The sequence below is a fragment of the Numida meleagris genome, chromosome 5 (assembly GCF_002078875.1).
Source record: "Numida meleagris isolate 19003 breed g44 Domestic line chromosome 5, NumMel1.0, whole genome shotgun sequence".
Lineage (NCBI taxonomy): Eukaryota > Metazoa > Chordata > Aves > Galliformes > Numididae > Numida > Numida meleagris.
Window position 1 is genome coordinate 32,201,435 of NC_034413.1, and position 12,693 is coordinate 32,214,127.

Below are 12,693 nucleotides of genomic sequence, written 5' to 3' on the forward strand. Positions count from 1 at the left end.
TGAATTTCCACATTTTCCTTGCTTAAAATGATTTTGGAGCAGGTGAAGAGAAGCAAGACTTCCTTTATGATTATTTTTTTTGTTGTTGTTTGGGGCTTTCTTTTCCCCATTACCAGCAAGCAACAATAAGGAAATATGGCAACAGGAAATAGCTAAAATACTTTTATTAAAAATATATATATAAAGTAACATTTCTACAGCAACCAATCACAGGATGTTTAATTAAAAGGTTAATTTTTCACAAGGCTGGAAGTCAAACGGGTATAATGGTTCCAATAGCAGCTCTTAGGGGATGCCTTTCCCAGCAGCATGGCACTGCTGGACAGCGCCTGGAGCAGTTCCACACCTCACCCAGGAGCTGGACGCGTGCCCCCACACTATGTCACTGCCAAGCCACCACTGCTGGATGCCAGCCCATCTCGAGGCCATCCACTCCAAGCAGCTGCCTCTTTACTGCGGCCTTTTCTTTTTTCAGCTCACACAACCCAAAGGTACCAAGCTCCTGCTCTGGCAGAAGGCGCAGGCATGGTTATTGATCTTTACGGTCAGGGCTTCCCAAATTTTTTTGTTACTTGTCTAAAAATCTCCATTGATAGAATCAGGGAGGAAGCAACTCTCCTTCACCGACCCTCCCCACCAAAACAACAATCATATGTGCAGGTATGCATCTCCTTACCGTATGGGATCCTGGTGGCCCTCCAAACATTAATGCCTCCAAGAGATGAAAATAACCTCCTAATGTGAAAATATATATGCACACAGTGATCCATATGATCAGTCGTAGACGTGCCACATTGCACCCTGAAGTCTCAGTGGATTAGGATCAGGGTGGAAGATCTCAGATCACAGAATGGCTACTGGGGTGAAAGGGACCCCAAAGTCATGGGCTGGCTGTCCCAAAGCAGCTCAGGCTGCCCAGGGCCCCTTCCATGACCTGGGGCACCTCCAGGGATGGGGCACCCACAGCTCTGGGCAGCAGTGCCAGCGCCTCACCACCCTCTGAAATAACATGGATTAACACTGCCAAAGCCTTCTCAGACATACAAACCAAACCAGATCTCACTGCCATAAACAGACATCTTCCTCTGCTGCTGTGAAAAGGGTTTGGCCAGAACACAGGAGCTTGTGTGACCCAGCATGGCGAGCCTAAGCCTGCAAACAGTTTGATGAAGTTGCCTGAACCAAGGTTAACTCATCCACATTGCAAATACACTTTCTGCCTTCCCCCTCCGTTCTTAGACATAAGTATCGATGTTACTGCTTATTAGCAAAGCAAATAAGAAGATTTAAGTGATTGATGAAGTGATTAATTTAATGACGCAGGACTGAGGGTTTGGGGGGTACTTTTTTCCTTAAGTTTCCTGATGTTGGGAATAGCTAATTACGCAGCCTCCAGTTTACACTAATTATGCTGTACTACCTAAAGCTCAGCAAACAGCTTTGTCGATGGACCTTCTAACGACCAGCAGCAGGAAAAGAGTTCGCTAGGAGGCCTGAGATTCCTTTTCATCAGGCTGTAGGAAGCATTCTTCAAATATTTGTTGTTCATTAGAGTTGTTACAGCACTTAGAAACAAACCCAGTCCTTTGCAGAGCACTTATCAGCCCTGACCCAAGGAGCCTGCAAATCCAATTTTAGATGGTAAATAGTCATCAGAAGGTAATATTGCTTTCAATTAATCCCAGAAATGAAGGCGATGTTCTTATGGCTTGGGCTTCTAGAGGAGACCATTCGCTCGCAGCCATGCCTGTAATGAAGCTTGCAGAACAGACTTCATATTCAAAAATATCTCAATCTCTCTCACAGCCAGAGCCCAGCACATTCATCTTGAATTATCCTTTGTAAAGGCCAAATCAATTCTGCTGGCTGCACGCGGGCAGGCATATGCACCCCGCTGGGCTGATGGGCATGCAGGCACTCCCACTGCTGGCCCCAGGTGGCATCACCATCCCATAGCGGCCACCTACCAGAGGGTGGGGAGCCCAGTTTGAGGCAAAAGGATGTGTTATAAACTTATACAATCTTGCAGCTATTCCTGAACGCCGGTCTAGCTAAAAACTTTTTTAAAAGCAAAAGGAAAGGGACAAATCCTTGAACTAGTGGATTGCAGCTGCCCTCCCAAATGCTGCGTGTTGGTGCAGCTGTGATGGGGAATGGTCCCAAGGCAGTTGGGATCTCACTTGCATGCTCCCACCTGAAAGGTTTCTAACTCAGGGGCATTCGTGGAGCCCTTTCATCTCTTAAGTCAACAACAAACTACTGCAAAAAAAAAAAAAAAAAAAGTGTAGAGGGATACTTTTCCTGCTTCCCAGCATGGACAAGCAGTTCAGCACAGCCAGGGCTGCACAGGAGGTCGATAAGGCATGGGCAAAGCCAGTGAGCAGGCTAGAGGCTCAGCCCTCCACACAACATGGCTGGAGCACATCTACAGGGAAGGCAGATGGTGTCCTTAGAGAGACCACACTGAGGCCCTCGCCCACAAATCCAGCCAAGCGCACAGTCCCAGGAAGGAGGTTCCCAGCAGCACTGCTATAATGCCACCACATTTTGCAAAGGCATCTTCCACGCTGCCAAAATGTCCTGAGAGCAGAGTTTTTGGAGAGCAGACCTACTGTGGTTTGTTCACCCTGCTCCTTTTGGAGAGTCAACCCAGAGCTTTGAAGCCATCCTCTGCACAGCTCTGCCCAGAGAGCTGCGTTATGGTTTAATCAGTCAGGAAGCAAACACTGGCACTCCACTCTCAATACGTTTCCCTCCAGCTCTGCACCATGCAGGTGCCACCGCTGGTCACACAGGAGCCCAGCCACAGTCCCCAGCAGATGCCCGCAGCTGTGGGATCAGGCAGGGCTTAGCACAAGCAGCCTCTGCTCAGATAACCGTATCTACAGCAGCAGCTTGAGCGGCCCAGCATCCCCAGGGACTCACCCCGGTGCCAAAGCATCTGGCTGCTTGGGACCGGCTCCGAAAGGCTGGCATGGAGGAGGTGATTGCCTTGGAAACTGCATGGGGATGTGCTGCCTCCCTGCCCAAGGAACCAGCTAGGGTGGACAATGGGGTCAGGTCATCCACAGCCATCGGCAGGACACAGTGTCCCAGACCTGGAACAATCAGCAAGCACCCTGCCTGCTGAGCAGCAAATTCCACTTCTTGTAGAACAATTCACTCCCAAAAGGACTGCAAGTTCCCAAACTAGCCAGATTTGTATTTATTTTTTACAAGCACTCCCACCCTGTTCCCAAAGCACGAGCTATTTGCGGTGCTTTTGCCAGCTCAGCAAAATTTCACATAGAATCACAGAACCATTAACACTGGAAAAGACCTCAGATCACCAAGTCCAACCCCAACCCAATCGCACCTGCCCACTAAGCCACGTTCCTCAGTGCAACATCTCCATGGTTCTTGAAAACCTTCTTGAAAACACAGCAAAGGTGGTGGCCAAGCCTTGTAATAAAATCCCCATGGGTTCCTCCCTTCCATCCTGCATCACCCAACCCCAGCATGCTTTGCAGAAGTCAGTCCTTCAAATTCACTCTCCTCTCCCACTTTAAGACGACGTTATTCCAATGATGCTGAAATGTCAACAGTTTGATGAAGTGGAAGTGGGATTGCTCTGGCTTGAGAGGTCCCTTTTGTCATGTGGTTTGGGAGGCAGTGAGGCATGAAAGCTTTCACAGAATCGCAGCTGAATCGAGAGAGGTGGTCACAAGGCTACTTAGAAACCCAACGTGACAGATATCTTCATTTCTGTAGCCTGTCCTCCATAGAGCAAATCCATTTGCTGGCCAATTAGACCCCAGTCACTGTATGACACTAAGATGACATTCTGCTGTGGGGGGACCCAAGCAGCTAAGGCCTGCAGTATTCAGAAACCTCCCACACCACCTGCCCCAGAGGCTGCACCTAGAGCAGCCCGGGGGGTGACAGGGTTGCCTCATCCGCCCCACACAAACCCCTGTCCAAGGGGGCATCAGAACTCATCCCACAGAACATTGGCATTTGTGGCTTTGTGCCTCTTCAGGAACAGAAGCACCGTGTGAAGCAAGCCTGATGTTCTCCATTCCAATCCCCACCTCCAGTCCGCAAAGAGGAGACACCACCACGGACCTCCGTTTCTCACAGGGATAGCAGCAAGTACACATATCCAGGGCTATAAAAACCATAGCAGAGATTTGCCCTTCTCCTGCTCACAGACCCACCTTCTGATGAACCCAGGGCTGCAGCAGTGCCACCCCTTCGGTGTGCCAGTGAGCCAGAGTCCTCCCAATACTTCGCCCAGCATCAATATCCATGCTGCTCTCCATTACCTATGGCCCTCTCAGATGTGTGGCATTAAATGAAATGGCCCTTGGAATGATTTTGCTTAAGGCAGTGGGTAGTGCAATAAAGACAGACAGCTCCTCTCCTGCGAGCTCTCCTTCCAAGGGCCGTAACCAGCTATTACTTCTACTTTTGGAGCAAAACACTACTCTTTGGCTACTGGAGCAAGCTCTCCAATGCCTGTTGCTCCGTTTCTACCAACAGCCCAAATCAAATCAGCAGGGGGGAAGGTTTGAAAAACAGCAAAGCTCTCCCCCTGCACGCAGTTGCCCATGCATCCACGATGTCCCCAGCACCGCATCTCCCCATCCGTGCCCCAGCCGCCCAGCCCATCATTATCCCTCTCTGTCTCCAGGCATCCCCTGACTCTCCGCTCCTGACTCAATGGCACTCGCCCTCCTCCAGCTCACGTTTCCTATTCCCCACACTCCCGTCCGGCGCTCCCCCTCCGCCTGTATGTGTGTTTCATTACTTCTGGGTGAAATAGCTGACTAGAGGGTCACTCCACCTGAAAATTGCTCTCCCCGGACCTAAATGAAACAGATGGGCATTGATGATGTTTTCAGAGGAATTAATCAGCCCGGACTGGCGGCAGTGCCGGCAGCTCCATAGTCCCAATCTCGCCTAATGAATTCCGAGTTCTCTGTCTTAATAGCTCCTGACAAGACTAATTTACTCCTGTAAGTGATTAGAGGGGGGAACGATCTCTTAATTGTTGCTTAAGATTCCTCTAGGCGTCACATGCGGCGAGCGGGGATGCTCACTTTGTGTGAGGCGCTCCTGCGCCCGGGCACATCAAGGGACATGAGGAGGGCTGCAAGGAGGCACCCAGGGCTGCCCAGGCAAGGGAAGGACTTGCGCTGTGCAGGGATAGCTGAGTGCTGCATCCCTGCCCATAGCACTGCGAACAAGGGCTGGGATGCTGAGGATGCTGCAGGAGGGTACCAAGGCCAAGTGGGAGCTTCAGACCTGGCTCAGCACATTGCAGTCCTCTCTTTTATTCCAGCATCCTCTGCAGTGAGCATTCACTCAACACCACAGCGACGGGTGCTTCTCATCGACCTCAAGAAGCCACGGATTCTTTCCAGCTCTGCTGCATGCCCCCAGCTGGGGTACAAGGAAGACGCTGCCAGGTGATGCTTTTTTTTTTTCCTCTCTATTAACAATCCTAACTCTGAAAACATCTATCAACAGCAAAATAAAACAAAACAAGCACTTTGTCAACAGTTTCAAGGCTGATGTTTCCCTCCAGTGCATCTGGAACCAAAATCCCAGAGCACCAATATCCTTAAGAGTGAATTTCATTTCTGTGCAGTGTAATACAGAGTTTAGGAAAAATAAAAAATAAAAATCAAGCCCCAAAAGTAATGCCAGGAACAACTTTATACACACAATATCTTGCTGGAAAATAGACTTTGAGAAATCTCCAGCCATTTTTCACCAGAATGGAAGTTCAGTCAAATTCCCATACGGTATTTCAAGCTCAAGTACTCCAAGAGCCATACACTTGGTCAGGAAGCGTTCCCATTAACCTGTTCCCAACGAGCTTCCATTCCTACATCCACACAGCTGCTTTCTTCCCAGCAGCTCCCCAAGCCATGCTATGATTCTGCAGAGCCCTCCAACCTCTGAGAGCTCTGGTGAGGATCTGAGCACAGCAGGAACAGGTGTTGAGGATGCTGCTCAAGGTGGTGGATGGAAGTGGGAGCACATGAGAAGGGTCTCCTTTTCCTTCTGGCCACCCTCCGCCATTGCTCATGAGGGCTTCCAATCAATTCCTCCAGTATTAAAGGCCCGTCAGGAGCCCTGATTGAAGAGCACAAGTTTAATGGACTGAGAGTCTAGAAAAAGGCTGAGAACGACCAGGTCGATTTCTGCATTTACTTCAGACCAATCACTACCTAAATAAAGAAATAAAAAATAAGCTACACCTGCCAATCAAATGACGACCAAGATGTTTTTTTTTTTCCAAGGGCACCAATACATACACGCGTGGATGCGCACCACAACCCTGTCCAAATTCCCAGGCATCCAGCAGTGCATTTGAGACGCTCCATGCTCAGGTATTTGCAGAAGGAAACGAGGAATAGAGGATGAAGCACTGGCACAGTGAGAGATACTCTTTCCCATTTAAACCCACCCATCTCAGCTTGGGGAGACTCCATCCCTCACTGCCTTGGCTCACTTTGGAGCATCCATGCCTTCAAAGCTTTTACGACTCCTTCCTTATACCCTCTTCCAGGAAGTTCTTCCCCACAGACCTCCGTTCCTGAGGTCTTTGACCCTCTGTGGCATGGCCCAGCAGCATGAGCTGTCCCAGCCATAGTAATGGGTGCAGTACATCACCATGACACCTGACCACATGGACCACAGCCAGAGCCAAGGACACTGAGCCAGCCCTGGTGGTTACCAAGTGCGGTGGTGCCACTGTGAACTGTCTCAAAGCGGCAAAGACACTGAGGCTCCTCCAGGAGCTCTCAGCACTTTTAATCATGACCTACATCTGGAGATCCTATTTCCATCCATATGCAGTGAATGCATCCAGAGCTCGCTGCTGCCTGACCCACCCATCTGCTTATTGCAGTACGTCCCACAGCACAACACAACCCTTCCCCATGGGAAAAGACCCCATCCTACAACACACTGAGTAACCAACCAAACAACAATCACAGAAGCAAGAAACGGGCTTAAGCTTCCCATGCGCTGAGCATTTCTGAGACACACTCCCAAGCATGGAGAAGATCAAGCCAACAGCATTCTAGTTCCACCCCTCCAAAGGCAGCCAGAAAGAACAAGGCAGAACTTCAGTCTCAGCTGGCAGTATGAACCCATGGGCCAAAAAAAAAAAAAAAAACCACCAGCCAGTAATTATCAAAGCTAATCACTTGTCAATTATTACTACTATTTAAAACCTAGTCCAATGTCGGGTTAGCAAGAGCAGCCACTGGCGCACAGCACTTACCCACAGGCATGTCCTCATTGATCAGCAGGTAGGTGTCAAAGAAGTAGTTTATGAAGTAGGGCAGCCGGTTGCCCTGACCTAGGAAAGGAACAAGAGCAAAGAGTTATTTCAGCAGTGTTTTGAGGACAGGAGATTCTCAGGGCGTGGGGACAGGCTGGTAGGGGAATGGAATGTGGCTGGGCATGGGATGGTGAGGGGCACCCCCGAACAGCAGCTGGTAGATAGAAGAGGAACAGAGATGGCTCCTACAGTAGCCATGACCTTTTTTTTTTTTTTTTTTTTTAAGTTATTTTCTTGGGCAGAGGTGAGAGGAAATGGTGACAGAGGGAAAAGGCAGCAGAGCAGGCTTAATGAGAAGGTGTTGGGATGGTGAGCGTGAAGAAGGTGACGTATTGCTGAGAACAAGTGGAGAGCAAGAAACTCAACACCCTTGAGGCGATGAACTTGCAGATGGAGGGAGGCAAGGAGATGGATGATGCTTTTGCAGGTTAAAGAAACAACAAGAAAGAGCCTCTTCAAAGCCCAGATTAACACAGAGACAACCTCAAAGCAAGCGTGACCCGCTCCCAAGTGACCCAAATCCCTCTCAAGGGAAAAAACACACTGTGGGCATGGGAGAGGGATGCAGCTTGGGCTCCTCTGGGGCTCCCCTCATAACAGAATGTTGACCACAGCTGAGAGCTGGGAGAAGCTGGAGGCAGGACCTGGCTTTGGACTGCAAATCCCAGGAAGGCTGTCACCTTCCTCCATGCTCCCATAACCCAAGAGCTTCTCCACGTGGCACCAGCCAGCTCTAAGGGACGACAATGAAGGCGAGTTTAGAAGAGAGCAGCCAACACTGCAGTTTTGCAAGCCTCCAAATTGCCTTTCTTTCCCCCTTGCCGAGCAGTGACAGGGCAGTTAGCTGCCGAGGCTACATGCATCCCATACAGTGCCGCAGAGATTGACTGCGCCTGTCAGTCGCTGTGAACATCCTACACCAGGAGTGCAATCAGGCTGCCAATCTGGCCAAGCCATCTTGAGGCTCCAGGAGGGGAGAAAAGCACTCACTGCAAAGGGCATGGTGCTATCAAGTGGACACACGCTCGCTATTGTTTATCAGCGAGCACCACATGAGCAAACACCCCTGCGGCTCCCTCAGTGGCAGCTGGGGGTTAGCCCAGTCCTGCAACAGTCCCAATTTCCACAGAGCTTTGCTCTGTGTTTTGTACTTGCACACCCTGCCATAGCCCTGCCAGAGCTCCTGAGGAGACCGGGAGCATCCATCACGCCCCACGTCTGCATGCCTTGAGCTCTTTCCCTCCTGCAAGCTGGCATTGGCTCCAGATGGAAATACAGGAGACGTGGTGCAGTTCAGGGAGGAGTTATTTCCCACACAGCATACATTACAGCACTGCTCAGGTAATAATTTTGCTGCTGAAAGCACAGGGAGAGTCCTGCCACGTGTTACAGCAATACCTCTGCTGTTAAACAGCTTGCAGGCTTCTGGTTCATGTCCTTGCCTTTTGTCTGCTCCCCTATGCATCCTTGCATAAAGTGATCTGCCACCAGCTGTGACCTCTTGGACACACATCTGAAGGTTGTCAAGGTCTTCCTGCTCCAATGGACCAGGAGCAGGTAGCACTGTTGCGGTCACTTGCACATCACCCTCCTCCCCCTCTCTCATCCCACCTGCCCTCTTCAGGAGGGGACAATGGAGCAAGACCAGGCAAGGTGAGGTCTTCTAGAGAATATTTTATCGCATTGCAGGTGGGGCAGGGGAGGGGAAGCAGCACCCTCAGCTTTCTGGGGGATTCCACCATGCCTACAGACCCATCTGGTGGCAGAACATCCAGCTACTTGGCAAGCAGCCAGCACATGGGTTGGATTCCAAGCACGGTACTCAGCAGCCACAAGCTTCACTTACCCAGAGGGACCAGCTCCAAGACCAGGAGGGACAGCAGAAGGTTGCTGGCAGCAATGTGACGCTTCATGGTTCCTGCCAAAGAAGCAGCTCACGTCAAGCTCAGCATATCACAGATATTGTCTCATGCCCCCAAAGCAGGCTCAGGGACACAGCTGGCACAACACACACAGATCGCTATTTTGTTAATGCTCAGCTTCCATGCAGGACACATCACCCAGAACCCTCCTAGTACACCAGGGGAGCTAGGGAACCAGCAACACTTCTGTAACTCCTTGGGTTCTTCCAAGCTCAGCTCTCTGCTCACATCAGACAACTCCAGGATGGGCTCATTGATTCCAGCAAAGGGCCATGCTGGCTTTAAATCAGAAGAAGGGAGGTTTAGGTTAGATGTTAGGAAGAAATTTTCACTCAGAGGGCAGTGAGGGACTGCTGCCCAGAGCTGTGGGTGCCCCATCCCTGGAGGTGCCCAGTGCCGCACACACCCGCACCTCTCAAACCAGGGCAGCTGAGAAGTAGGCACTGTGGAGGGAGACCTGCCCGCATATTGCTTTGCACTAGGATTTCTCCCTCTTTGCACCCCGTCACCACCCTCAGAGCAGCAGGATGCTCAGTCCTTGTCCCTCCAAGGCAGCCCCCCACCCAGCCCCAGCACAGCGCCAAGGGGTGGGTGCTCCTCAGGAGCTTCAGGGTAATCACTATGTGTATTTCATTTTTACTGATAGAAATGTCAGAGAAGACAGTTCGGTTCATAACTCTGTCACCAGCACAGCAGAAAGGGCCTTAAATTCTGATTTCTTCAGCTATTTCCCCATGAGAGAGGCTCCAGGAAGAGAAGGGATGGGCATGCAGGAATGATAGCACAGTGCTCTGTGCACTTTTGGGAACCTCAGCACGAGCTCAAGGAGAGAGCTGGGGTCCCCACATCCACACAGACAGAGCTGCCACCCCCAACCACTGCCCAAATTGAGTGCTCAAGAGCCTCTGCATTCAGCAGTACAAGAACGCTATCGAGAAAATCACTAACTTTCTGCTAAAATAGCACTGCTATAAGCTCAGGTGAGCGGAAACACTATTCCCTGGCTTCACAGACCACGTTTAAAAAGCAACAGGGTGGTGGAAAAACAATTTGTGTGATGGAGAACTAAAGGCGGCTGACAGCACCCCTTTCGAGTGCCACGATAAATCTAAATATTGTACATTCCAAGTCAGTCACTTCATTATGTAAGTAATTGCCTGAAATGTCATTTTGATTTTTGTCTGTCTTCATTAATGCTGCAGCTCTTCACCGGCTCTCAGAGGCGGTTCACTCCGATACTGCAGATTTCAGGACGGGCTTGAGGGATCTCGGGGGAGAACTTCAAAACTTGTGACTAGAAGCATATTAAATTGCACCTTCTGCCTGGAAGAGGCTCTGGGTAGGAAGTGTTCAGAGCAACATCCGGCATAATAATGTCTCTGGGCAAGGCATCTCTAGGAACTTACTGTGGTCTCCCGGCTGCAAAAGCACTGATGTTAAAGCAAAGAGCTCCCAGCCCACTGGCAAGCAATCCCCAAGGCATGGGAAGCAGCAGACAGAACTGTATTTAATAACAGTGGATGCAAGCTGGAGGAGCTTCTCCTTCTAAAGCACTGTGCAGAGGAGCTGAGCACTTGAGAGTTCAGCTTGAGCCTGGCACAGCTTTTGAAACCCAGAGAGACCCACACAGAGTCCTCCACACAGAGTATACATAGGACAGTCTTTGGAATTGTCCCACCTGCTCAGCGAGGAGGAGCTGCAGCGGAGCCCAGCAGTGCATATCCAGCAGGATTTAACCCAAGCAGTATTAGCAACCTCTGTGCAACACAGTCTGGGCTGCACATCACTCTCAGGGTGCTCGAGTGCTGGCTTCCAGGCTGTGCACCTGCACTGGTTGTTTTTAAGTGTACTGCTGGGGTGCTTGCACAGGAGAATGCTGTGCATGCACACAAAACACAGTGAGCGCCCTTAATTGCCTCCGCTGTGTCCTGCTGGCAGAGTTGCTCTTGCATTCAAGCTGCTGGTGTTGGTAAGTGGGCTCCAAACCCAGAGCCCCTTTCTCCTCCCTCCTAGCCAGGAGACATGGCAAGAGGGAACATGTATGGGTGAAACCCTCCTTAAAATCACTGCAGGAGGAAAGTGGGTCCCAGGGTGAGCACCCAGAGCCCTTTCTTCACCCATTGCCACTGCGACCAGATCCAACCCTTGCAAGCACCAACATCAAGCTTCAACCTCAGCACCACCTGCAACGCACGTCCCACCATCTCCATCACACCGCTCCCTCACCAAAAGCATTGTTTAAAAAAAAAAATAGTTGATTTCTAAATTCTTTTTTTTAATGACTTCTTAGCCAGGTCTTCACAATAAGTGTAATTCCACGCATTGACTTGAGCAGTACACAAATCATAATTCCTAAAAATAACAAATTGCAGAATCAGGTAATCAGAAGTAAATTGATATTGATAAATAAGCTTTTCTCCCACGCAGTAGGTGGTTTATTTTAATCTAATGAGTTTTATATTTTCTGAGCTTTCATATCCCATGATGAAGAGCAGTCTGTGCCAGAATTACAGAATGCTTGGAAATATTGTAATTTTATGGCTCATTTTGTCAGGACTCTTGAAAATGAGATTTGTTCCCAGTAAAAAAAAAATTACCCCTTTTTTTTTATTATTATTCTCTTCCCTGTAGCGAGGAGAAAAATTTCCTCGTTAAATAAATGCAGGGCTGGCCATTGGTAAGGGATGCATAACTGCCACTGCTTTCCCGTTCCATAGTCTGCAGAGAAGCTCCTGGTGTCTGCAGCAGCTCTTTCCTCTCTCCAAGCAAGGAAAGCAAGTGGAAGCTTTTTGTTTGCTTTTCCAATAGGAAACAAGCATTAGCTGCAGAACATATTGTTTAACCAAAAGCTCCAGATTGAAAGAAAACACTGTGATTGAGCAGAAGCTTCTGGACCTTGCTCCATGCAAGAAAACTTTGCCCTAGTTGGAAGTGCTGGACTTCAGTTCATGTTTCACCCCAGCTGGAAGTGAAATCACAAGCACCATAAAATAGTCCCAATGGGCACATGGGTCTGCACAAACAGAACACTCCAGCTGCACAACTGCAGAACATCATCCGGTAGTACAGCGTTACGAGTCCAAGTATCACATTCACTGCCTCCTTCATGCAATGTTAATAACACCTCCAGGTCTTTGGAAAAAGGCACATCCCCCTCATTGAGGCATGCACGGCCACCTGCCCTGCCACACTTAAAGGCAGCATCTCTCATGGGCAGGCAGGTGGAAGATGCTGACCGGGGCAGCCACTGAGTCCCCAGCAGTGGTTGCTACACTGCCTATGGTGACCAGCAAGTGTTTTCCATCACAAAACCTCTGGGCAGGCTGGAGCAGCAGTGACACACTGGGACAAGGCATGAGGGCTACACCAGCAGGGATGTGGTTCAGTGGTGACAGGCTGGTGGTTGGACTAGGTGAGCTAAGAGGTAATTTC

At 49.8% G+C, this 12,693-nt stretch overlaps 1 protein-coding gene across 9 annotated transcripts in view; it reads right to left on the reverse strand.

The window, feature by feature from the left end:
• The window catches only part of CDH23 (cadherin related 23), a 128,162-nt gene that overhangs the window by 111,158 nt on the left and 4,311 nt on the right, over positions 1-12,693 (reverse strand). For all 9 annotated transcript variants that reach the window (XM_021400640.1, XM_021400638.1, XM_021400644.1 and 6 more), the window contains exons 2-3: positions 9,186-9,257; positions 7,280-7,357 (exon numbers count right to left, since the gene is read on the reverse strand). In XM_021400640.1, the coding sequence (XP_021256315.1) occupies positions 7,280-7,357; positions 9,186-9,257 (150 nt within the window). The remainder of the gene's footprint in view (positions 1-7,279; positions 7,358-9,185; positions 9,258-12,693) is intronic.